The sequence below is a fragment of the Strongyloides ratti genome, scaffold srae_chrx_scaffold0000002 (genome assembly GCF_001040885.1).
Source record: "Strongyloides ratti genome assembly S_ratti_ED321, scaffold srae_chrx_scaffold0000002".
In the NCBI taxonomy this organism is placed as follows: domain Eukaryota; kingdom Metazoa; phylum Nematoda; class Chromadorea; order Rhabditida; family Strongyloididae; genus Strongyloides; species Strongyloides ratti.
The window spans coordinates 2,422,465-2,450,259 of NW_020171510.1; the positions used below are offsets into that span (position 1 = coordinate 2,422,465).

General features: G+C 20.5%; 6 protein-coding genes across 6 annotated transcripts; 4 read left to right on the plus strand and 2 right to left on the minus strand.

Annotated features, from left to right (window-relative positions):
• Positions 1 to 132: 132 nt before the first annotated feature.
• Positions 133 to 862, minus strand: SRAE_X000152000 (Hypothetical protein; the record flags this gene model as incomplete). Its single annotated transcript, XM_024649896.1, has 2 exons — positions 133 to 662; positions 706 to 862. 2 exons carry the CDS (start codon positions 860 to 862, stop codon positions 133 to 135), a joined length of 687 nt encoding a protein of 228 aa, XP_024498986.1.
• Positions 863 to 2,884: 2,022 nt separating this feature from the next.
• Positions 2,885 to 3,711, plus strand: SRAE_X000152100 (HAD-superfamily hydrolase, subfamily IG,5'-nucleotidase and HAD-like domain-containing protein; the record flags this gene model as incomplete). Its single annotated transcript, XM_024649907.1, has 2 exons — positions 2,885 to 3,655; positions 3,703 to 3,711. 2 exons carry the CDS (start codon positions 2,885 to 2,887, stop codon positions 3,709 to 3,711), a joined length of 780 nt encoding a protein of 259 aa, XP_024498987.1.
• A 94-nt stretch (positions 3,712 to 3,805) lies between these two features.
• On the plus strand, positions 3,806 to 4,346 carry SRAE_X000152200 (HAD-superfamily hydrolase, subfamily IG,5'-nucleotidase and HAD-like domain-containing protein; the record flags this gene model as incomplete). The annotated part of the gene is made up of 2 exons (XM_024649919.1): positions 3,806 to 4,080; positions 4,124 to 4,346. 2 exons carry the CDS (start codon positions 3,806 to 3,808, stop codon positions 4,344 to 4,346), a joined length of 498 nt encoding a protein of 165 aa, XP_024498988.1.
• A 438-nt stretch (positions 4,347 to 4,784) lies between these two features.
• On the minus strand, positions 4,785 to 14,154 carry SRAE_X000152300 (Inositol 1,4,5-trisphosphate receptor type 1; the record flags this gene model as incomplete). Its single annotated transcript, XM_024649930.1, has 6 exons — positions 4,785 to 5,109; positions 5,158 to 7,597; positions 7,791 to 7,817; positions 7,915 to 13,621; positions 13,662 to 13,938; positions 13,991 to 14,154. 6 exons carry the CDS (start codon positions 14,152 to 14,154, stop codon positions 4,785 to 4,787), a joined length of 8,940 nt encoding a protein of 2,979 aa, XP_024498989.1.
• Positions 14,155 to 18,051: 3,897 nt separating this feature from the next.
• SRAE_X000152400 (Segment polarity protein dishevelled) lies at positions 18,052 to 20,265 on the plus strand (the record flags this gene model as incomplete). The annotated part of the gene is made up of 2 exons (XM_024649941.1): positions 18,052 to 19,117; positions 19,208 to 20,265. 2 exons carry the CDS (start codon positions 18,052 to 18,054, stop codon positions 20,263 to 20,265), a joined length of 2,124 nt encoding a protein of 707 aa, XP_024498990.1.
• A 341-nt stretch (positions 20,266 to 20,606) lies between these two features.
• SRAE_X000152500 (Mucosa-associated lymphoid tissue lymphoma translocation protein 1) lies at positions 20,607 to 22,740 on the plus strand (the record flags this gene model as incomplete). The annotated part of the gene is made up of 6 exons (XM_024649952.1): positions 20,607 to 20,809; positions 20,861 to 20,964; positions 21,064 to 21,230; positions 21,277 to 21,284; positions 21,341 to 21,399; positions 21,452 to 22,740. The coding sequence occupies 6 exons, from the start codon at positions 20,607 to 20,609 to the stop codon at positions 22,738 to 22,740; spliced, it is 1,830 nt and encodes a 609-aa protein (XP_024498991.1).
• Between the last annotated feature and the right edge of the window lie 5,055 nt (positions 22,741 to 27,795).

Consider the following 27,795-nt stretch of genomic DNA (forward strand, 5'->3'; position numbering starts at 1 on the left):
ATTTGTATTTAACTTTAAATTTTACATAATTAACAAAACAATGAATAATTTTTTGTTTTATTTTGTGTAGTAAAGTTTTTTTTTTTTTTTTTTTTTATTAATTTAACCCGAAATAAAAATAATCGTTAATATTTAATTTGTTGATTTGTACCAAGCATCAACGTAATCACCAGTTTCTGTATTATACCAAGCAATGAATCCACAAGTTGCTTTACCAGAAACATTAAATAAATTTAGTCTGTCACAACCATCACCTTCGATACTTGTAGAACCATATGCATTTTTATTAATATTATTTATACCACATGACAATCTTCCACATATACCATCATTATGATCATAGCGACAATGAGCATTATTTGCAGTTGATGCACTTATCCACCTCCCACTCCATGAACAATCTTTTGCATCACTTTTACAACAAAATCTTTTTGTATAATATCCACCAAAAACTGTTGTACAAGGCATACCAAATGATGGATCTGGTTCACAAACACCTGAAAGCCACCATCTACTACATCTACCATTATGTTCACGAATAAAATCATATTCAATAGGACATCGATAATTACATAATGGTGCTGTTCCAAACCATTTACATCCACCAGATGATGATACTGGTTCATAACTTGTTAATTCTTGTAATGCATTTGAAGTAAATCCTATATAAAATATATAAAATTATTATAAAATTATTAATATTACCAATGACTCCTGATACTAATGCTACAGCTACTGGTCCTGATATTATTCCTAAATCACGTTTAATAATATTTTTTTTTAATTTTTCTGAAACACTTCCATCTTTTGAAATATAATATTTATGATTAAATTTTTCATCACTTATATTTTTAATTCTCATTTTTAAATTTTTATCTTCTTCCAATTGAAATATATCAATATAGTCTATTATTTCACATGTTATTAAATTTAATATTAAGAAAGATATTCCTATTAAATAAATTAACTTTTTTGTTTTTTGAGTATTCCAAATATATGTCAACATTTGTATATATATATATATATAATATTTAATGCCTATATTTACATATAAATGTTAAACAATATCAATAAATAATAATAATTATAATAATACAAAAATATATAAGACAAATAATACAAATTATAGTTGTAGAGAGACCTAATTTAAATAAAGAATTATAAGTAAAGTTTATTGATAATTTTAATTATATATACAAATTAACATCATATTAAATATTTAAAATTGCTTACAAAGTTAATAAAATTTATAATTTATATATACTTCAAATTATTAAAAATAAAATCATATTTAAATTATATAAAAGATGATATTTTAGAGAACAATACATTATATAATGGAAGGTTAAAAATTTTTAAATAGCTTTTAATTTTTAGATGATTTAACATAATTTAGAAGTTATATGAGTAAATGATAAAAATAAACATTAAATATATATTCAATTAAATACGAAATTTAATACAGGATTTTAAATATGATCTAATGAATCATCACTGATAGTGATTTGTAAAATTTATAGTGTAACAATTTCATTAAAAATAACAATATTATACAAAAGTAATTAAAGATAATAAAATTATTTAGTGTGAATTTTGTTGTTTGTTCATAAAATAAAATTTTTTTATATAAGTAAATTAATGCCATTAGAAAATATACTTACACATTATTTTATTATTACTTGTTGAAAAAAAAAGTAACATAATTTAGACCATTAAAGTATAGTATTTAAAAAATTTATATATTAAAAAAGGGTAATAATTTATAATCAAAATAAAAAAAAATTTGTATTATAAAAAAAAATATTATGAATGTAAAAAAAAATTGAATGAATATATACTAATAAATGTTTTTATAATTTTAAAAGAATCTTTAAAATGTGTAATTATTTTATTATTTTCTTCCATTTAAATGTATGTTAAAAATTCTTTTTAATTTAATTTAAATTTTTATATAATTTTAAATTACTTAATATTCTTTTATAAGAAAAAATTGAATTTATATATTAATTTTTTTGTCTTTCTAAAGATATGCTTAAAAATGCTAATATTAATATAATTTCATTTTCAGTAGCTATTTAGTTTATATTTTAAATGACAATTTACAGTTTTTAAAATATATTTAAATTCTTATAATATAAAATAAGTTATTCTATATTTAGATATATTTGTATGAAAACATATAAAAAAATAATTTTTAAATATTGAAATATTGACTTTTATATATAAATGGATGAGTAATATATGGTATATATATATATTTCTTTTTAAATATATGTATATAAACTTTTAAAAATTTTATAAAATATCAGTAAATTTTTTTTACGTCAAAATCATTTATCACATACTATATAGAAGTTTGTAATACAAATAATATTACTACATATTAACACTATCATAGAAATATCAATTTAGTATATTGCAAAGATCACTTTTAAATTAAAACAATTTAAAATAATGTCATTTCTTTAAATTTTAATATTTTATAAGCATTTATTATACATTAAACTTACAAAATTATTTGGAAAGATGTTTTTAAAATAAAATTAAAGTAAAAACCATTTTTATTATAAAATATTATATATTATTATTTATCAAAAAAAAAAAATTTATATTATTTAATCAATGTAAAATAATTTATAATTAGGTAACTAAATTTTTTTTTTCATCTTTTATATTTTATTATTTTATTACTTTTACAATAACTTTTATTCATATATTTAATACTCTTAAATTCTTATTAAATATCATTTTTAATTCTTTTTTATAAAATTTTTATTATGAATAAAATTTTTTTTAAACAGATTTAAAATTTGTAATAATGTTTCGTTTCATGGTAAAACGATTTCTTTCAATAAATAATAAATGTTCTAAAAACCAAGAAATTATGAATATTTATAATACAAGTAAAAATCAAATTCAAAAAATATCTTTAAAAAGACCAATAAATCCAAGAGGTGTCTTTGCACAAAATGAATTAAATCTTCGTCATATTGGAGCATTTGGGTTTGATTATGATTATACTCTTTGTGTATATAAAAAAGAATTAAATAAATTAATATATAATTTAACAATGAATGTTTTAATAGAAGATAAAAAATATCCAGATGCCTTAAAATCTTTACCATATGATTTTGATTTTGCAATAAGAGGATTACATTTTGATATTAAAAATTCATGTTTACTTAAGATTGATGCTTTTAATACAATTCAATCTGGTTCAGTATATAGAGGTAGAAGAAGATTAAATGATGAAGAAATACTCAAACAATACAAAAGTTTTAATTTACCAGATTCAAAAGTTCAAAAGATGATACAATTAAATGATTTATTTTCACTTCCTTGGGCTGGTATATTATCAAATATAGTTGATTATTGTGATAATGTAATTGGTAATGTTATAGCATATACACTTCATGATGATATTAAAGAAGCTGTTGGAAAAGTTCATACAAGTGGAATGATGTATAAAGCTGTTATGGAAAATATAGAAAAATTTGTTCATCCAAATGAAAATTTACGACCATACCTTGAATCATTAATTAATAATAAAACTAAAGAATTATTTATAATATCAAATAGTCCTTTTAATTTTATTAATGCTGGAATGAAATATATGATTGGTGATGATTGGAGAGATTTTTTTAAATATATTATTGTAAGCGCAAAAAAACCTGATTTTTTCAAAAAAGATACGCAATTTAGATTATATGATGAAAAGGAAAATACTGTTGTTTGGTTTTCTCCAGTAAATAAATTAGAACCTGGAAAAATATATTGTAATGGGAATATACAATCGTTTTCAAAGATGGCTAATTTTAAAACTCCAAATGTTCTTTATTTTGGTGATCATATGTTTTCTGATTTAGCTGATCCTATTCTTCAACTAGGATGGAGGACAGCTGCTATTGTTCCTGAATTGGCAAGAGAAATTCGCTTACAAAATCAAGATGATTACATAAGAGATATTTTATGGATTGATGCTTTAACAGAAATTTATGAACGTTATCAGTATTTAAAAGATCAATGTGATGATTGTGCAGATATTCTTAATCAATTAGAAGATGAAAGAAGGCAAACAAGGTAATAAATTTTATTTTTATTGTTTGTAATTAATTTATTTTAGAGAATCTGCTAAAAAAAAATTTAATCCTCAATTTGGATCACTTTTTAGAACATACAATAATATGACATACTTTTCAAAACGTCTTTCAAGGCTAGCTGATATTTATACAAGTCGTGTATCAAATCTAAGTAATTACTCTGATAGACATAGTTTTTATGCTAGAAGAAATGCATTACCACATGAAACTCCACTTTGTTACAATCATATGATTAAATATGATTAGAACATATTAACAAATTTGAAATTACAATAGAAAAAATAATTATTTTTCATAAATTTTAAAACTAACTATAATATTATGTAATTGATAGTAGATATTCATTTTAATATACTTACTAATATAAGTTTTAATAAATCAAGTTACTTAAATTTCAATGAAACAATATTCACAATTTCACTGTTAATTTAAAACTACCATTTTCAATCAATCATTATATGTTAATGTTATATTTGTTTTATTAAAAATATACATAATTAATATTTTATAAATAGTTATTTTAATAAAAATTCAATTAAAATAAAATTAATTTTTTTTAAAAAAATATCTTTATAAAACTAGGTAGTTTTTATAACTAATTTCATGTCAATATATACTTTTATTCAATAAAAAAAATAAACAATAAACATGATTATGGAATATAAAAAATTTTAACTAAATAATTTAGTCGTTGTCTGAATATGATCTTTGTAACATTTGTAATTTTGAATATATTTCCTTTAATAAAATTTCTTGTTGCTTTATTTGCTTTTGTAAATCTTTATATTCCGGTTGATCATTATCACTACCATCTTCAATAAGTGAAATAGCTTGCATCCTTGGAAACCAATCTATACTTTTTGATTTTACACAATTAGCAACATAACTTTCAGGTCCCGTAAATTCAGTTGGATCTTTTTCTTGTAACAATACAATAAAAAATAGATAATGCCATAGATTATGTTCATAAGTACGATGTGTTTCAAATGAAACGGAATGATTATCAAATCTATAAAAAAAATTATTATAATATTAATATATTAAACTAATAACTTACTTTCCACGTTCTAAACCACAAATAAAACAAGTATTTTTTAAGACATCTTCTCTATCATTTTTTTCTGATCTTAAATCACCAAAAGTATCAATAATTACACCAAAAATTAAATTAAGTACTATAATAATTAATACAACAAAAAATGACATATCATATATTATTCTTAAATGAAATGATTCTTCATTAGGACTAACATTTCTTAATACATCACCAATTCCTCCACCATTTCGTAAACCCCAATTTAATGTAGTTAAGATACACATTCTTAAAGTATCACATGCAGCTACTTCATTTTTCTCTTCTTCTTCTTCTTTTGATTTATAACATAATTCTTTATTATTTATTTTAATATTATTAATTAAATAATTATCAACATTATTTTTTGTTGTAGTAGGTTCTTCTAATGAATCTATTTCAAGTTTAAAATCTTTCTGGAAAAATGTATATCCAACAATTGAAAATTGATAAACTAATATTAACGCTAACATTCCAGTTAATATAATTGATTGCCAATTTCTTGTTACAGATCTGATAACATTTCTTAATGTCTCATCAGTAGCAACAATATCAAATAAAAGAAGTGAATAAACAAATGGATGAATAAGTATTCCAAATAAGCATGTTGTACAATAAACTACATGATATAATAATTTAGATTCTTTGAATCGTTCATTCCATGTTTTATCAATTAATCCTTTATTTCCTACATATGCAACTATATGAATTAATTTATTTAAAAATTGTAATGTACCAAATATTCTTATTAATAATTCTATACCACATGAACATTTTATAATTAAACCAATATTTATAAGTAATATCATAACAGCACTATTAAATGACATTGAATGTTTAAATTTAGAAGTAAATTGTTTTTTAAAAACAAAATATATATAAATTATTGATGCTATAATAACTCCATATAATAATGAATTTTTGTGTGAAAAAACTTCTTCACGATTTGAACCTATTGGATAATATAAACCAATAACAAAATTAATTAATATTGCAAAAAATAATGATAATCTACCCCATAATGGTAATAATTGTGTTATAAGTGATAATATTTTTCTATTTTCAAGTTTTCTTTGCCATTTCATTTCATCATATAAATGTTCCCATTTTTCAAAAAATCCTGATACTTTACTACCTTGATTATCTCTTTCTGTATTCATATAAATATAATTTTGTGTTTCTGGTGTTAAATATAAACATATATCATATATTGGAAATACAACTCTTTCAAGATTTCTATCTTCACGAACAATTTCTATTTGTGCTGTATGTTCTTTATAATATTGTAAACAATTTTTTATTTTTATATCTTGATGATAATCAGGATCTAATTGTGTTGCTAATTCATTTGAATGTCTTGATAATTGATGTGCTAATATATAAATATTATGACCAACATCTTTTGGTGATACTATTGTTAAATCATTAGAAGAAGATGATGAAGAAATACCATTATTTAATAATTTCATTTTTTCGTTACAAAATATTGTTGATACTTGCTTTTTGACATCACAATTATTTACAATACTACCACAATCATCTACAGCGTATTTTTTTGAATATTCATCATTATATTGTTTTAATACTCTATTATTAATATCATTTGATTCATCCATATTATATGTTTGAGCAATAGCTTTTATAAGTTGTGTTATACCAGATGTTGTATGTGCCATATTACTTAATACACGTTCTGCATTTTTACTATCATGTCTTGATTCCATAACTGCTAAAAGAAGTTTTGATGCATTACATTTAATTTCTAAAGCTTTTTCTGTATGTTCATCAGCTAATGGTCTTATATCATTTAATACTAATGATATTATTATATCTAAACCATTTGATTCATGAAATGCTAATGTATCTTGATTTTGATGACATGGACCTTGACAAAATTCAGTTAATGTAATTAATGTTTGTTTAATTAAAGAAAAGTTATGTTCACCAATTTCAGCAAAAACACCTAATGATCCTTTTGTACTTCCACAAATAATATCAAGAAATGTTAATGTTTCAGCAACTAAATTATGATCAGGTCTATCACCTTGTGTTCTTAAATAATCTTGAAGAAGATTATTATGATTTTCACATAATAATTGTAAAAATCTTAATATAGGTTCCATAATAGCAACTTCTTGTGGAAGAATATCTTTATATTTATCTTCTTCATTAAATGTTGCAAATTCATAATTATTATATCCAATATTATTATTATCAATTTCAGAAGCAATAGATTGTCTATGTATATTTTTATTTAATAATGGTGATAATTCTTGATTATTTTTATCATTGTTAATTTGTCCATTTGTTAAACCTAGAAACAAATTGCTTGTTGAATTTTTAATACTACCCAAAAAACCATTGTGTAATGAATTTTCATGTGCATTTTCATTAGCATAGGGTAATGGCGTAACTATGGCTGATGCTGAAAATTAAGAAAGGATAAGATATATGTTGCAAAAAAAAAAAAATAGTGTTGATAAGGTTAGGAGGGTAAGATAGACTGACAAAATTTACTAACAAACATATTTGTGTAAAAATTAATAAGCCAATTAAAAAAAGACTTTGTCATACAAATGACTCACAAAAGGGCAAGTTAATAAATTGAAAAATATTACATCGTCGTGATATTGTTGTAGATGGAGCTGAAAACAAATGTATTAGTATTAATATTTAAAAAAATGCAATATTAGTTATTATATTAAAATTTATAGTTAAATTTATTTTATATTAAATATATACCTGTACGTTGGCGAACAGAATTTCCAGACATCATATCAGCTTTTAAACGATTTTGAGCAGATTGAAATTTATTAACAAATGTTGAAAAAAATTTTCCTGATACTTGTTTATCTTTTAATTTTAAATAAAATGATTTTTGTACTTCTTCATTTCCTTCATATAATAATGCTTTAGCTAAATGGCATGCTTTAACAAAAATTTCTTGTGATATATCTGCTATAACTAAATCAATAACTAATTCAACAGCACCAGCATTATTTAATTTACATTGAATTTCATGTAATGATATACTTTTAATTGGTTTTAAATCACTATTAAATATATAATTTTCTTTCTTATTATAATCATTTATTTGATCATTATTTTTATGTGATCTTCTTATATTTTGTAAATTCATTGGTTCATGAATTGGTTCAACAACATGGCTACCAAAATAACGTTTTAATAAAGTATATCTTAATTTTTTAGCTTCACCATAAAATTCTTGATTAGCACAATTTGCCATTTTACAAAGTGTTTGAATAACACTAATACATAAATTTTCTTGTTTATTTTCTAATAAAAGTTTACAATGTTGAATAAGTTTTGTAACAGCTTTACCATTTTCACATTGTCCTCTTAATATTGATTCAGCAGGAAATAGTTTTTCTGGTAAATGTAATACATCAACAAGTACTGAACATTCAGCACTTTGTAATGGCAAAAGATAAATTTTAAATACATTAATAACTTCTTGATATTTAATTACAACATTTGATGTATAATGTTCTGATGAAGGTATTTTAACTGTTGGAAGTCTTGTATTTGAATAGTTTGATTTTGTCATAGAATTATGATTACTTTTATCTATAATAAATTTTGTTGCTTTAACAGCATTTTGAAATCTTGTAATACCATTTATTGCATTTGGTTTCATATCATTTATAGCCATACTAGCAATTAATGTTATATTATTATCTGAAGCAACTCTTTTCATTAATTTTAAACAATTTCCAATTGAATACCAATTTTTGATATCACTTTTTCTAAGTCTTCTATTTGATGCTACATTTAATTCATTTACAATTTGTATAAATGTTGCTTTATGTTGTTTTATATCAATTATAGCAGAATTATTATAATTTGTTGTAAAAAATTTAATAAGTAATCTTGTAACATATTTTCCAATATATGATTCTAAATTATCTAATAATGTATTATCTTCATTTATATTAATATATGGTACTGTTAAAGCTGTATTTGAATGTGGTGTTAAATATGATGATTGTAATGGTAAACTTTTATTATATGATTTCATATCTTCACATATATTTTTTAATATTTGATCAATATATTCAAAATTTCGTGCATCTTTTAATTCAATATCAGTATCAATATAACAATGCATCAAAAATTGTATATAAACACTTTTTACCTGATAGTTACATTTTTCATAAGTAATAACTCTAACAATTTGATCCATTGGTAATATACTTGCACATTTTAATTCTGTATTACCATTTTTACCTTTTGTACATAATGCCATTAAACGAACAAATTCAATATGATAAATAAGTGGATGATATGTTGGTAAAGTATGACTATCATTATAATGTTCTTTCATCATATCTTTTAACTGTTCAAAACTTGCTGCATCAACATAAACTTGTTTAACATCATCAGCTGCTTTTTGAACTTCTTCAACAACTTTTGATTGTGCTGATTCAATTTCATTATCATGATCAATTACAATAGATTGTAAATATTTTAAAAATATTGAATCTTTTCCTTTATGTTCAATTAATCTAACAATATGTGATACTAAACCTTCACTAACATTATCACTTAATTCAAAATTATTTTGAAAAATACATGTTAATGTTTCAACTTCTTCTAATGTTTCAATACATAATTGACCATCATTTCTTCCATTTTCAATAGAAATAAACTTATGAAGTCTATTTTGATTTTCTTTATTATTTTTACAAAATGATCGTAAAAATATGTGACTAAGTTTTATTAAATGTGGCATTTTATGGTCATTTTTTTTATCAAATGGAATACGTAAAAATTCTAAAACAACCTCATAAACACGCATATTTCTAAGTAATTGTTGATTCATACTATCAGCTTTTTGTTCTTTGTGACAAAGTGATTCATATCTTTCTAATATATCTTGAACTAAAGGATATCCAAGTAATGGAGCTTTATCCATAAGATCATGTAATGCTGATGCAGTTTCTTTTTTATCTTGACTTTTAAGTAAAATAACAAGTAAAAGAATACAACTTTTTCTAGATGTTTTATATTCTTCATCAACAAAATCAATTAAATGTTTAGGTATTGTTTTAATATCATTTTTAACAGATTCATCTAAATCAATTTCCCAATCATCATCAATAGAAGGTGGTTTAGAATGTTCATCATTATGATAAACTATTTCTAATGTATCTTGTCTAGTTAAACTGTTATTTTTTTGTTCTTTAACTTGATTTTGTAAATTATTACCATCTTCATTATTTATACCCCAATGAACCCAAAGTTCTGATTTTTCAGTTAAATTTTTTAAAATAAAAACATCTCTGTCAATTTGATGATAATTATCAACATCATTATTTGATACTAATAATTGAACTTGTTTTAAATCTTCAATTAATTCATGGTATTGTGTAAAATGTCTAAATAATACTTTTAATGCCATACTTGTTAATGTTGGAAAATCATTCATTGTCATTTGCATTAATATTCTTAATAATTGTTGACCTTTTTCTCCATCAAAATCTAATTCAGTATCAATTGATTCAAATACAACATTACATAATTCTTCTGGTTTATCTTCAATTTCACATATATTTTGTTGTAATTCACCATCTTCATTACATGGATATTGTTTTTTAAACCATGATAATGCAACAGTTATTCTATAATCTCTTTTGACATTCATTATAAATTGTAATATATCAACAATAATTAATTTTGTTTGTAATACTAATTCTCGTGATTGTTTAGCTTTTAAAGCATCTTCATTTGGTATTTCTGGATTTTCAATATTATAACTTAATCGATTTTGCATTTGTGATTGTAAAGTATAATCAGGTGGTACCATATTTGTTGTCATACCAGTTAACATTTTCATACCTTTTTTAACAATTGATTCATTTCCTTCATCTTCATTTGGATTACCATCAGCAATAGCTAATAAATTTTTTGCTAATCTAAGTAATTCTGTAAAACTATAAAATCCAAATTGTGCAAGAGCACGAGCTAAATTTACTATTTCATAAGTAAAACGATTAACATCACAATATGCACCACTTTCTTTTAATACAGGTTCATTTGATTTACTTTTATTTATCATATTTTCTAAATATCTATCAACAATTTTTAAAACATCTTTAAAACTTTCAACATCTGCATGTTTACTACGACTACCATCAACATATCCTTCAACGGCACTACTACTATATTTTTCTACTGTTACATCAATTGGAATATCTCTCCATAATCGTGCATGTCTAACAGCACTAACTGGTGATCCTCTTACAACATGTAAATGAAGCATTAAACGAGTAAAAGATGCTCTAATATCATCTGGTAATCTTCCATCAGCCATACATTGAATAATTAATTCAATTGGTAATTCTTTACTTACATTTAATAAATGACGTTCTGGAGGTGGATCAATAGCTAAATATTGTTGATCTTGACACATTTGTGCTAATAATCCTAATTGATGACGATAATAATCTAACATACCAGCATCTTCTTTATTTGAATTTGCATCTAATGCACAATTAACAAGTGATTTACAATAAGTTCCTTGTGTACAAAGATAAATTTTATATTTTCTAAAATTTTTAATATCATCTTGTGTTGGACATTCAATAGGTTGTTTTTCTGTTTCCATAAATATATCTCTATTTCCTTCACTTAAAACAGAATTACAAATTAATTCTTGTATTTTTTTATTTGCTTCACCTCTACAAACACATAAATCAGCTAAATAATCTAAAAATTTTCCAGATTTATTTTTTCTAACTAATTCTACAAATCTTTCAACATGAGGTGTTTTAACATATTTTTCTAATAATTTTGGATTATTATGTAATACTGCCGTCATTGTATCTTCAGCAAGTAAATCAAATCCAATTTGTTCTTGTATTTGATCAAATTTTCCAGCTAAAAATTCTTGATTTTTTCTATAACCAGTTTGGGCATATTTTAATAAAGCATAACAATATCTAAACATTGTTTTAAAAACTAAATTTCTTTGTTCATTTAATGATTCACCAGATTCAAATAAAGGATCAATTTCTTTATTATCTTTACCTTTTCTTTTTTGAAATGGTGCTTTAAGTAAGGCAAAAACTTGTTGTAAAACACCTTGTTCACGTAATAATTTTTGCCTATCTCTACTTGGAGAAAAATCAACTATATTTAATGGATCAATCATATGATCAGTAACTCCTGTAACAAAATAAATACATTCAATTAATAATTGACATGTTGTATTTGTCATATCTTTTGGAATTATTTGTCCTGAAAGCATAAGTGATATAAATTGCATTAAAGCTTTACTAGCATCATTGGCAAAATCTAAATCACGAACTTCATGTGGTGAAACTTTAAATAAAGCAAATGCTTCTTTATCAATTTTATTTTCTTCACATATTACTTTAACCCATCCTTTTTCTGTTTTATCCATATAAAATAAATTTGATTTTATTCCTGGATCAGTTGTATGAATCCAGGCACCAGTTTTATAATGTTGAATTCTAACAAATGAATCAATTGGTACTTTTTGATCTTTACCAGAAGTTATTTTACATGGATCAAGTATAAATAATAATGATTCATCTTTTGAAGGATCATTTGAATTTGATGGCATTAAAATAAAACAATTATTTCTTGAATCTCTATTATATTTAGAATAATCCATTATATCACCTAAATGATTACCATATGATGAAGTAGTACTAAATTTTCTATCATAAATTATTTCATGTTTTGTAATATCATATGGAAGAACAGTTAAATATAAGTCAGTTGCAAGATGTTTAAAACGTATAAATTTTCTCCATGTTGCTGTACCACCTCTATAGGCAAAACCTCTATTAAATATTTGTATTTCCCATAAAGCTTTAGAACTTGTTGCATCAGCAGCACTAGATCTATTTGTTAATCTTAAAAAAACAACATCACTATTTACAGGACAATTTTCTTTATCTTCCTTCAAATTATCACCATTATTTATATTATTTTTTTCAATATTATCTTTTTTTAATTTATTTTTACTTGATATTCTATCTAATGTTAAAAATGTTTGTTGATCTGCATGAAATAACCTAACAACATCACCACTTTTAACATAATCAGTTAAATTTTCATCATATTGAAGAAAAAGATTTACCTGCCATTCTGTATTTTCATTTAAAATATTAACTTCACAAGCATTTTCATGATCTTTTAAACGTTGTCTAGACAAATGAAGTTGATGTTTTATATGACCTAATGAATTTTGATTTCCATTTGTATATGGAACAAGATAAATTCTTTCTGATGACATAACACCATATCCAATAGCAACATGTTTATAGACAGGTTCAACAATAAACCATGATCCTTCATTTCCAACCTTATCTAAATATACACGCATTGCATTTCTTTCAACCTTTGCAGGTGAATTTTTTTGCATTGTAAGATATTTATTTGATTTAACATGAAGTAACTAAATTATTATATAATATTAAAAAAAAAAATTTAAATACCTGAATAGATGTACCATATTGAATTTGAGTTCCTAACATTTTTCTATATTCTAATTCATTTTGTTCTTTTTCTTTTTCTGCTGCATTTCTTAATTTACTTAACATTTCTTTTTCAGAACTATCTCCTGCTAAGCATTTTTTTTGTTCACTCCAATATTGTTTTTGTGCTGCATACCTATAAACCGGACATATTCTAAAAAGGCAATCTCTATAATTTTTTGGAGGTGATTGTAATGATCCATTTTTAAGTTCCACTAAACATCTATCATCAACTAATCTAAAAATTATAGTATTGAATATGTTAATTTTTTTTTATAAATTTTTCATACCCAAGTGTTGACAGAAAACCTTCATAAATATTTTTTTCTGAATTATCAATGGCGTAAAGTGAAATGACGTCACCTATATGAAGATTAGTATTGTGAAAAGCATCAAGGCTGACATTACTTGATGATGTAAATTGTTCACGACTTTGTAGTAAATTTTCTACCATATATGCAAATTTCAATAATCACCTTAAATATTAACATTTTAGAAAAAAAATTTTTATTTTTTTTAGATAAAAAAAAGATAACATATACAAGAATAACCTATTTCTAAATTAAAACAATTGAAAAAAAATTAAATTACAATGTAGTTTTAAAGATATGTTCGTCATTCTTAAAAACGACCTTATAAATATTATAAAATGATATTTTATGATATAATAATATTAATATATTTTTTAATTACAAAAAAGTAATTATTATTTCTGTTAAATTTATTTAATTTCTAAGATAAATAAATATGAATATTAAATAAAACAATTTAAAATTATTATAATTACCAATTTAATAATAAAAAAAATAAAATATTATATAAATAAAATCTTGAAAATAAATTAAAAAAAAAGAAAGAAGATACTTTTTTATTGATAAATGTTACATAAACTGTTAACATACTTTCAATTTGTTTTACGGATCATGATAATTTTATAAATATATATTTAGTTTATTTATTTAAGAAATGACTAAAATATATTCGTTTCTTTTTTAGATGGAATGAATAAATTTCTTTAAAAAGCAATTCTTATATTATTTTAATATTATTAGTTGTTTCTTTATTTAAATAATTTTTTTTTATATATAAATTTATTAAAGTGATAACAAATATATATATATTTATATTTTAAATTAATAAGAAAACAATTAAAAGACTTTAAACGTAAAAAGATTTTTTATAATATGATCAACATATAACAAATTTCTTAAAATTTTAACTATAGAAAAAAAATATTTTAAAATATATAATATATTTGATTAGAAATTAACTCATTATATATAATTTTTTTTTTAGATTAAAATAAATTTTTTATAAAAATTATATATTAAAGAGTATATTTTAAACTACTATAATAAAACTTATTCATTTATATTAAATTAACAAAAATAGAAATAAAATATATATTTATATATATATATATATATATATGTATAAATATAATAATAATATTATTTATACATATATATATTTTATAGGTGATGATCATAAAGCTATAAAATTATAATAATGCTACAAAATATAAAAAGTGACAATTTTAATTTTTAAAATATTGTATTGTGAAGTTATGTATCATACATTTTTAATAATAAAAAGTTAATAATGTATAGAAGCATATTTGATCATATTACTACATGTTATGAAAAAGGAATTGAAATTATCATAAAAGTGTAAAGAAATTTTCCGCGTATTTTCTAGATAAATGGTAATATTTTCTCTCAATAGATAAAAATAAAGTACATGATAAGAATGAATATGTTAAACCAATATTATAAATGACTCTGATTATGTTTTGAGACTATTACTAATCTGTACTAATGGAAGCAAATTGATATTTATATTAAAATGATTTTTAAAATATCATAAATAATAAAAATAAAATTGATCAAAAATGTAAAGTTTTATAATATGTATGTATATTATAAATATGTTTGATAAAAATAAAATATTTTAATTTATTATAATAACGTGTTTTGTTTTTTTCTTGATTATAGAAAACAATTAATTAATGATATATTAGTTTAGTAATTTTCAATCACTTTAAATATTATTTAAATGATATCATAATAATAATAATATATAAAATGAACTTTAAAGATATTTATTACATCAGTCAATATATGTTAATGAAATAGTATTTAATTAAAAAGTTTCTTAATAAATTGCTTTGTTAAATAATGTAGAAAATAATCTTAAATCTGATAACAATAATGATGATCCATGACAAATGGGTGTATAAACAAAAATGATCTTACTTAATTTGCAATTATTAGTATTTAAAGATTTAAAATACTTTATCATTAGGTAAAATTTTTACTTCAATCAAACAAAATAAATAATTAAAAGAAGGATTTGCTTTAATACTGATAAATGACATCAAACTTTCTACTTTATTCATTTGACTGGAACAGCTTCTTTATTTTTCATTTACAGTATTACATATTATTTTTATTGTATATTTAAACAATTATATGTTATCTGTAAACATATTTAAGACATATTATTATTAAAAAAAAAAACAACATAATAATATACATATTTAAAAATGAATTAATATATATGGATATTGTAATGTTATAAAATTTTATTATTCATATGTATATATATATAATTTTTTTTTACAATTTTAATTAGTAAATATTTATTTGAACATTTTAATCAGATTAAATGTTGAACATTAATCTAAAAATCACTAGTTTTTCATTAAGTCGGAAATAAAGTAAAGTCTTTGATTTTCTTTTTCATTTTTAAACATGATAAATGTAATAATCAAATAATGAAAATATTTATCTCCTTGTATTAAACTATTTTATTACTATATACACGTCATAAAAGAATACCTCTAAATATTAATTTTAATTATGCTTTTATAAAATAAATTAAATAAACTATCGGTATATTACTTTAAGAGGATAACCAATTTTTGTTTACTGGAAAAATTAATCTTATCAAATTTGTGATAAAAATTTTCTTTACAACAATTTAGAAATTTTCAATAATTATTAGTATGTCATTGATGTTTTACAACTAATCATAAAAATAGCACAAATTACTTTTTCCTTTTCAAGATCATCTTTTTATTTGATAATAAATATTTTTAAAATTTTTTAATAACATTATTTTAATGAACAATTATAATTTATTTTAAAGATAGTTAAACTGATTAAAATTATTAATAATTTGAAACTATCATTTTAATGAAGAAATTTATTTCAAGAAAACATTAAATATTAAATAGGTGGAGACAATATGAAAAAAATTGCCATCATATTATTTTAAAATATTAAAAATATTAGTTACCAAGATTTTGCTCCTCCTTGGCCTTGATCAATTATTGATAATAATTTTAATTTTTAAAGAAAATTTGTATTATTTATTACTATTGTGAAATAGTTTTAAAAAAACTTTAAATTTATTAATGCAAAAAGTAATTTCTTTACAAATATACATATTTAAATATCTTAAAAAAATTTTTTTAATTAAATAAAATTATAAATTAATTATTGTGGAAAAAGATAATTAACCAATAAATTATAAGTAAGATATTGATAAAATATTTTTTTTTCTTTAATTAAAAGAAGCAATGAATTGAGTGAAATATGTAAGATATCTTTTTTTTCTTAATCACATATCAAAAATTTAATTAATTTTTAATATTTATAATCATCTATAATAATATATAAGAGGCCACTTGTAATTAGGTATTAAGATAAATAATTTAAAAATTTTTTATCCATTTTATGAAGATTTCTTAGAATTTATGAGAATATACTTTATATAACAAGTATATTTGCTAAGCAATAACCTTAATATATGAATCTTTCTTCTGTTGTCTACTGATAATTATCGTACAACATTTCCTTTACTTTTATATTAATTATGTTTTCTTAAGATATATGAAAAATATATTCTTAAGAGTATTAACCAAAAGAAAAAGTTCAGGTAAACAAATGGTGCTATTGGATTTATAATTATCTTTACGAAATATTATGCAACTATAGTAACTTTTTTGCGTAATAAAGATAGATAATTTTTATCTTCAATATATCTTATTATTATTTCAAATTTTTTTACTAATTATCTTTTTGTTTATAAATATTATTATAGATACTAGAAAATTGTATGCTTTAAAAAAAGTAATCTTATTAAACTATTTTATAAATTTTTATAATTGTATTTTGTGAATGATATATTGTAAACATTTACTAATTTTATTTTAAAATTTTTCATAAATATTTATTAAAATAAAATTATTTGTAACATAATTTTCTTTTTTTTTTAATAATCATTTCAAAAAAATTATTATATATTGATATATTTTTTTATTTTTTAGTGATATAATATTAAAAAGATGAATGAAGAAATAAATGTACCAAAGCGAAAAATAAAACAATACAATGTCAGAAGTAAAACAATGGATTTTATTGATACTTTTTTATCACCACTAAGACATAATAATGTTAAAGAAATAACAAATACAATTTCAGGATCAACAAAAGGAAAAACTTTAGCTATTCAATCTCCATCAAATACATCAACACAAAATTGTTTAGTAATACGTGAAAAAGATTCTAAGCAATTAAAAAAGTCAAGTACTGTGATTTTTGAACAAAGTTATAGTAATTCAAGTAAAAATAAATCTCCTTATGATGAAATAAACATTGACTCAACCAAAAATAGCATCATTTTAAAAATGCGCTCTTCTCTTAAAAATAAAAAGAATAAACAACAACATTTTAACAATTGTAACACATCAATGGAAGATTATTCTGATAATAATCTTGATTCAAAACCTGAATTATATGTTAAAAATATAGAAAATTGTGAAAATAAAAAAAATTCCGACAAGTCTAGTTTAAGTGCAAAAATAAATATATTTAAAATGTTTCTAAATTCATCTAAAAAAAAGGATAATATTGATGTCAAAAAAATTAGAAAAACAAAATCATACAATTGTCGTGGAAATACATTGAACTATGACAATGATTTATCAAATAGGACATCTGTTTGTCTTGGTAAAGAAGGAAATAATAATGATGAAAAAAAAAATTATAATAATGTCAATAATATTGTAGATTCTTATACTGTACCAAAATTAAATTCAAATAATTTATCATTTTTGAATGATAAAAAAAAATTAACAAAAAATGATTCAACATTGAAAAATAAAATTTTACCACAAATAAATGTAAATGATAATTTTAGTCTTGAAGATGAAACTAATATGGTTCGTGTCAAATTAAGACAACCAAAAAAATATTATGGATCGCATACAACAAGTAGATTTATAGATTGTTATAATGAAAATGTTCCTGATGCTCCACCAAGACGAAAAATGATAGGATTTTTACATCGTACTTCAAATTTTTCTATTGATGGTACTCATAGTGATGACTCAACAAATCACTATTCATTAGGTATCTTTTCACAAATATTATTTTTGTTAAAAAATATAATAACAAAAATAATTTTTAAAAAATATATTATTAAAATATAATTTTTTTTAGAAAATAAAAATAATACATTATTAGAGAATAATTCAAAAGAAAAATACAATCGATTATCAACAGCATTAGAATGTGTTACTACATCAGTACCTATTAAACAAAAATATAATAATAGGGATAGAAGCTTAAGATATCATAAAAATATTAATGTTATATTAAAATTGAAAACAAATGAATTTTTAGGAATAAATCTAGTTGGACACTCATCAAAAAATGGTGATAAAGGTATTTTTATTGCTGATATTCTTCCAGGTGGAGCAATATCTCAATGTGGAAGAATATGTGTTGGAGATGAAATATTAGAAATGAATGGAACAAGTTTTGAAAATATTTCTAATGATCAAGCTGTTATAATGCTTACAAATGAATTAAAAAAACGTGATTTATTAAGGTTAAAAATTAGAAAACATTACAATAGCATTGATGATTATTATGATAATGATATAAATAACATATCAATTAAAAATCGTTTTGATTCAGCAAGAAGAAGTCTAAGAGACTATCCAAATCATTTTAATTTTTTACAACCTGCTAATGATGAAATTTGGATAAAACAAAAACCAATAAAAAAAAATGATAACAAATTGCAATTAGAATTACCACAAAAATTGATGCCTTCAATACATGAAAGCTATGAAAATTTACCTTCATCACCATCATTAATAAAAAAATCATCTAAAAATGATGATGAAAAGAAAGAACTTACAATGCATCATGTTGATAAATTATTTGATTTAAATAGTAATAAAGAAAATGTTGTTATGTCAATGTCATTACCAAATTCATATTTAGAAGCAAAAGAGAAAGCATGGATTAAAATAAGTTACCCTATGTGTTTTTATGGTAAACATTTAGTTGATTGGTTATTAGCAAATGTTAAAGGTTTAAAAGAGCGAAGAAATGCTAGAAACTATGCTTTTGAATTATTGAAAGAAAAACTTATTGTACATGTTATTTGTAGGTATACCTTCTCAGAACAATGTTATTATGTTTTTGGAGAAAAAATTGAAAAATTAAAGAAGGCTGATGAATGTGGAGTTAATGGATTAATAATATAGTTTATTTGTTTTTATTAATTAAAATATAAAAGAAAAAACATTTTATTACAAATGGATATATGCACAAATTAGTTTTTTTTTTATCAAGATAAATATTTTTTTTTTAAGAAAAAATTTAAAATATTATTTTATTCATATTTTTAACAAATATATATTGATTTATCATTTTATTCTTAATAAATTAAATCTTTTTAATGTTTATTAAAAAAAAATTGTCTATATTATATTTATTGGAATAACGTTTATATTTTTTAATTTTCAATATATTAAAAAAAAATTATGTCTATTATATTATTTAATATAATAAAATAATTTAATATAATATTTTAAATTAAATAGAAATGAATTCATTAAATTATATTGAACAATTATATGATGATATTAATCATATGAATCGTGTTTGTTGGAATAAATCTGATTTTTTTAATGAAGTATTTGGAAATGTATCATATCGTATAGTTGTTATAGTAGAACATTTATTAAGAAAGAATAATGCATGGAAATGGATTGTTGGATCAGATAAAAAAGATTCATTTTACATTCCGTAAGTATTTAGTATATTTATTATAAAATAAAATAAAAATATATTTTTAAGAGAAAGTAAAATGAATTTGTTATTAAATGATGTTGATGCAGTTGAAAAAATAATAACATTATTAAATTCAAAAGGAATAACTATAAAACAATTTATATGTCAATGTAATGATGTTATTGTAGATAATTTTGATATTATACCTGTAGAAGAAAGAAAAACACTAGAACTTATACAATTAACGTTATGTAGAAAATTTCATCCAGTTGAGTTAATTAATCCTGACAATAAAGAAATATTTGATATTGAGATACTTGAAGATAGTATGTATTTAAAAGTAAGTATAAATGTTAAATCATTTCCTGCACCTAGTTATGAATGGAAACATGATGGAAAAATTTTTAATCCTTCACATATTGATGATACAGATAACGTAAGATATATACTAAGATGTCATTGTTTATTAAATCAAAAATTAGAATGTATTGTGTATAATGAAACACCATTAAGTGATTATTTATTATGGTATTTAGAAAATAAAAGATGTACTATTATTGGTGGACCAATAACACTTGAAAAATATGAATTAGAAGAGAAATTTAGTAAGTTTTATATGATAAAAAAAAATGAAAATGGTTATTATATAAATTATAGTCTGTTTTGATTGTAAAAAAAAACAACTTATTATTAATGAAAATGATTTAAATACAATTGTTGATAAGACAAATATTACTACTATTGATGAAATTGGAACAAACTATGATACAGATAGTACAAATATAATATTAGAAGCTTCTGATAAAGTTGCACTTATAATAGCTAATAGAAATTATCAAATATTAAATCTTGGTTTAAGAACACCTTTATCAGATGCTGAAACATTAGCTGAAGAATTACAAGGAATGAATTATAAAACAGTAGTTTTAGCTGATCTAAATTTAGAAGAAATGAAAAGTATGATTATATATTTTACTAAACTTTTAGGTGATAATGTTTATGCTGTTTTTTATTTTGTTGGTCATGGATTTCAAATAAATGGTCAATGTTTTCTTTTACCAATAAATAATGATATAGAATATTATTCACCTGAACATTGTTTACCAATGAATTGGATTCTTAATAATTTTATGTCATGTAATCCTGGAATGCATGTAATATTATTAGATATATGTAGATATGAAGAACCATCAGATCCAATAAAATTTATGTATAAAGCTAAAGAAATATATAATATTCAAAAAATTCCTGTACGCCCAAATGCAATATATGGTTTTGCTACATCAACAGGTGGTGGAGCATATGAAGTTGTTGGTGAAAATAATGGTATATTTATGAAATATCTTAAAAGACATATTTCAAAAGATATACCTGTAATATCAATATTACAAAAAGTTTTCAGAGATGTTCAAAATGATCCATTGATATCAAATATTCAAGTTCCAGAATTAACATGTAATCTTCCACATCCAAGAAAATTAACAGATCCATTGATGATTAATGGTCATACATTATCATATGAAAATCATAATACACTTTGGTGTAATATACATATGTTTCCTGATCCAATAACAATTAAACCAAATAATTTAAATGTTCTTGTTACTATTTGGGTTAATTATTGTGGACATTTTACAAATAAATGTTATATAAATGTGAATGTTTGTAATGATAGAAATATTCAAAATAACCAAAAATTTATGTATATTGCATTTTTAAAATTTAACAAGCTGCTTAGTATTTCTAAACCAAGAAAAACAGAAAATGAAGAAGAAGGTATAACAATGTCTTATTTAGTTTCTGGATTACAGAAAATAAAACAAAATGTAAAATGTATAATGATATTAGAAAAATATCATGATGATGAAAGTACAAATAATGATACAAGAGAAATTTTTAGTAAAGAAATTGATTTAGGATGTATTTTAATTACTAAAATTACATAAACATTTATTTATATATTATTTACAAATAAAAAATATTGTTTATACATGTGTAAGATTAAATTTATAAAAATACAATTCATTATAATTGTATTTATATAAAACTTAATAGAAATTGTAAAAAATCATATTTTTATTATTAGTAGGTTATCCCATATAAATAATATGTTTTCAAATGCCCAACACTTGTAGCTTGTTTAAATTCAAAACTAGCTATGTTTTTATAAAATTAAGCATTTTGTTAAATTCGTAAGAGCCTTCTCTGCATAATGACGTATAAAACATGCTAACAATAAAGTTTATCACTTTTAATTTTAATTTATCTAATAATGTTACCAAACGTGAAATTTGCATTAATTTCCTTTAAAAGTTTAAACTAGTGATAAATGCAGGAAAAACAGCAGAAAATATCAATAATATTATTGAAGAAAGACTTGTAAATCCTTCAATTGTACAAAAATAGCTAAAAACAATTCAGAGAAAGAAATCAAGATCTTGAAAATGAAGCCACGAAAGAACAGTTTTAGTTGTTGATAACGACTATTTAAAAAAAGTTATAAAGATGATTCTTAACAAAAAATTACAAAGATATCAGATCTTGGAGTTTTAAAAGATACAATTTTCCGCAATTTGAATCAATTTGCCAAAACGAAATAATTAGATCAATGGGTTTCTCATGAAATAACCAAGAGTAAATGAATTATCATTTATAAATTTGTTATTCTTTGCTTCTAAGAAATAAAAACTATCTTTTTTAGACCGAATTGTAACCTGCAATAAAAAGTAGATTATATACGAAAATAAAAAACGCCCAGGACAATGGTTCAATAAAGATAAAACCACAAAACAGTTTCCAAAACTCCAAATAACGTTAAAGAATGTAATGATCACTATTTTGTGATCTTCTGAAAAATTTGTGCTTTATGAATTTATGAAAGCCAGTGAAACAACAAATTCTTAATTCTACTTCAAATAATTGAAAAATTTTTCAAAATTGTTCCAAAAAAAAACTTCTTTAATCAATAGAAAAAGTCTTTTTTTGCTACATGACAACACCCGCTTCCATTTTTTAAAACAATACTTCAAAAAGATTAATAAAATGGAATATGAACACTTGCGCACCCACCTTATTTCACAGATCTTCATTTTTAAAAAAAAATATTTATTCTTTACTTTTTTACGCGCATTTAATTTTTTAAAATTTAAATATGAATTTCATTTGATACAACTTAATATAAAAAGATAATTAAAATTTGTAAGAATTTAAATAAAAACATTTATAGAATTATTCACATATTTTTTAAATACTCCAAAAAAAAACCTTGACGAATTTTTTAATACATTTTTTTGGTGAAATATTAAACAAAATGATATAAAAGATTAATTTCATAACAAAAATTTGTATTAAATAAGTTTAAATGTAAAAAATTAATTAATAATTAAAAAAACGTTTTCAATAGTTATTTAGTTTATTTTTTTTTGACATTGTTATATTAACTTCATTTTAATTCAAAACAAATAATTTTAAAATTTTAAATAATTTTAATATTACATAACAAATTAAATATAATTTCTAATATTTGGTTATTATTTTTAGTCTTCAAACTTATTTTTATTATTTTCAATAAATATTTTCTAAATTTATTATTTATATTTAATATTATTAAAAAGTGCTACATTAAAAATCTCTCCATTGTATTTAGTTATTTACATTAAAAAAAATTTATTCTATAAAATAAATTACTATTTATAAATGATTTTTATATTAAAAATTATAATAATTAATGATAGGTATAGAAGTTATAATTTTATTACTTTCATAGTTATTCAAAAAAAAGTTAAAAGCAATTAGATACTGTATATTAATGATAGCAGGATTGAGATATAAGATTTTAAAAGTTATTTTTGTAAATATTTTTTTTATAACCAATTATTATTATTTATGCAAATATCTACATATTCAATTAATATTTAATAAGTATTATTTTAAATTCATCTAAATAAATTTATATAAAAATTAACTACGTAAATTTTCCAATTAGTATGTAATATAACTTTTGTTCTTTAAACTATTATTAATTATATTTTTTGAATTTATATTTATTTATCTTTTTAATAGTTTTTTATATTTTGGATAGAAATAATTTAATAAATTACAAAAAATAATAAATTTTAATATTTATTATTATTTAATACTTTAAAGTTATTAATATCAAGCAATTTTAATTAACCATATATCAAAAAGTAATGTTTGTATTTTGTAAATTATTGTTATTATGATTTTTATTTTATCTACCTATCTTATATTTATTTCCTGTAACTTATACTAATCTTTTAATATATTTTTAATAAATGATAAAAATTTATTTTTATGTGAAATAACTTTTAATAAAAGTAAAATAAAATATATTTAAAAATATCTCTTTATAATAATTTTCAAATCAACAAAATATCATATTTATTTGAATAAAATTATAAAACATTTCCAAATGAATAGTTTAACAATTATTTTTAATAAATGTTACTAAAACATTTTAAAACTTTTATTTTTTTTTATTTTACTCATTTTTAAAACGAAAATATTGTATGTGTATTATCACAATATATTTTTAATTTAGTAAATTTTTTTATCAATATTAAAATTATTATTTACTTAATTATTTTATTTATAATTATGTTAGTTAATATACATGTTTAATACTATATATTATTTTTATTTGTATACGTATTATTAGAAATAATAAATTAATTTTAAAAATATTGAAAAAAATATTTTACTTAATATAAAGTTTTTAAATTAACATATTGTTACTAGTATTTTTAAAATCCTGTTGATTCATATTGGAAAAAATTGTAATTAGCGATATTCTAATTCTTAATTAACAGTTTTTACAAATTTAATTTCATAAAAAATTATTCTTTATGTATTAATTTATATTTTTTAGTAAATATTACGTAGTTAATGTTGTCATTTGGGTATGGTAACTAAATAAAATTTCCATATCTCAACTTTCATAGTTTTTTACTGTTATTTTCAAAACATGTGACCAAGAATTATATTAAAAAAATAATAGAATTTTTTTTTCGATTTCATTAACTTAAAATAGCTAATTTAAACTGTATGTTTTAAAGTTCAAAACCAAATCTTTCTGAAGTAATTATTTAGTCACGAACTTGAAATTTATAATGATTAAGGTCTTTTTAATTTTATTAAATTTTATTATATCACAATCTTGGATTGTTTAAATTATTCTGATAATTTATAAACTTTGTTCTAGCTTAATTTAAAAAAAAAATTTTGTAATCATTGTACATTGTATACTTTTAATTATCCTCAATAATACCTTCCTTTAATAAATTGTTTTAATGATACAAAGCAAAAAAAAACATGTTGTGCGTCAAGAACATTAGTCTTTTACTAGTTCATGAATTACAAGTTTTTTTTTTATCTTCATTATGATATTACTAGTGACTTCAAACAGTAGAAAAGATACCAATTGTTATCTAAAAGTCTTTTACAAGTTTATAAACCATCTCACATAAGTTTTTTTTTTAACAAAGTCGATATAATTTTGATCTTAAATAAATATTTTGATTTACAAACTCTTTAATTCTTAAACATTGTACTTATATAATGTGACTTTTTGAACCAATGTTTTTTTACTTAGTTTTGAATTAATTTTGAATTTTAAAAAAATAATAATATTTTTTTTAGATTTAATTTTAAAATGGCTAAAATTAAATTTCCAAAAGTTGTAACATGAAAATCTGATTTTGACATAAATTTTAAGTAGAATCTTAATAATTCTTATAATAAAAAATATAGAAATTATAAATAATGATAAAAATAAAACTGATTAAATTTTTAAAATCGTGAACACATTGTATTGATAAATATATAAATAAATTATAAAAATACTTTTTTTATGTGATATTTTTTTTTGAAAAATCTAATATTACTAATTTACTTGAAATTGTTCTATTATTTTTTTTAATGCATTATATATATTAATAGTTTTATTTATCTATTTTTTAAAGGAAGATTACAACCATACAAAATTCATTTTATGTAACAGCTATAAAATTAAATAAACATTTTTTTTTCTAAAGTTTATTGAGATACTTTAATAAAAAGAATAATGTTTGTAAATAATAATTTTGCAAAAGTATTATATTTAAAAAAAATTATTTTTATATTTTTTTTTATTTTAACTAGGATACCTTTCTTTATAAATATATTTCTTTTTTCTATTATTATTACTTTAAAAAATTTTCCTCTTTTACAAAATTATATAACGTTGAAATTTCTTTTTATATGAAATTCTTTGAATAAATGTTTAAATACTATTAAACAAAATATTATAAATAAAATTTTCTGGATACTTTTTATATTACTTTAAATATTCGATTCAATTGTATCTTTTTTAAAATGAATTTAAAATTTTAATACTTTATAAATTATTTTTTATTTTTTATAGTTGAACAAAAATTTAAATTTAAAAAAATAATCTTTTTTTAACAATTTTAAATACATTTACTCAATATACGACTTTTGTTTATATTTTTTTTGTTTTACTATTGTAATAAGTATTTATGACTTTAATTATCCATTATTGTAAGTATAAAATAAATCAAATTTTTTATTTAATAATTTTTTTTAAAGAGCAACATTATAAGTATAATAATACAGGGTTTATGCGTATTTAAATTTTTTTTTTCTTATAACTATCTGTTGTATTAAAAATGCTAAAGAAAAATTTTCCAATTTTTTTTTTGAGTTATAAAATTAAAGTAATAATAAATAATTATATATAACCTATATATAAGTTTACAAAATGTTACAATTTTGTTTCATTTTTGGTATTTTTTTAATTTATTTCACTTTTAACCTTACATATATTATTTTCAAATTGGCTTATGTCAAGAAAAGTGTTATATAACTATTTATATTTTAATAAAAATGTTAAAGACTAGACTTATGAAATCTTTCAGGTTATAAAAAAAATAACAGCAAACTTAATTTTAAAGTAAATATATTTTTAAAAATTAAAATAAAAT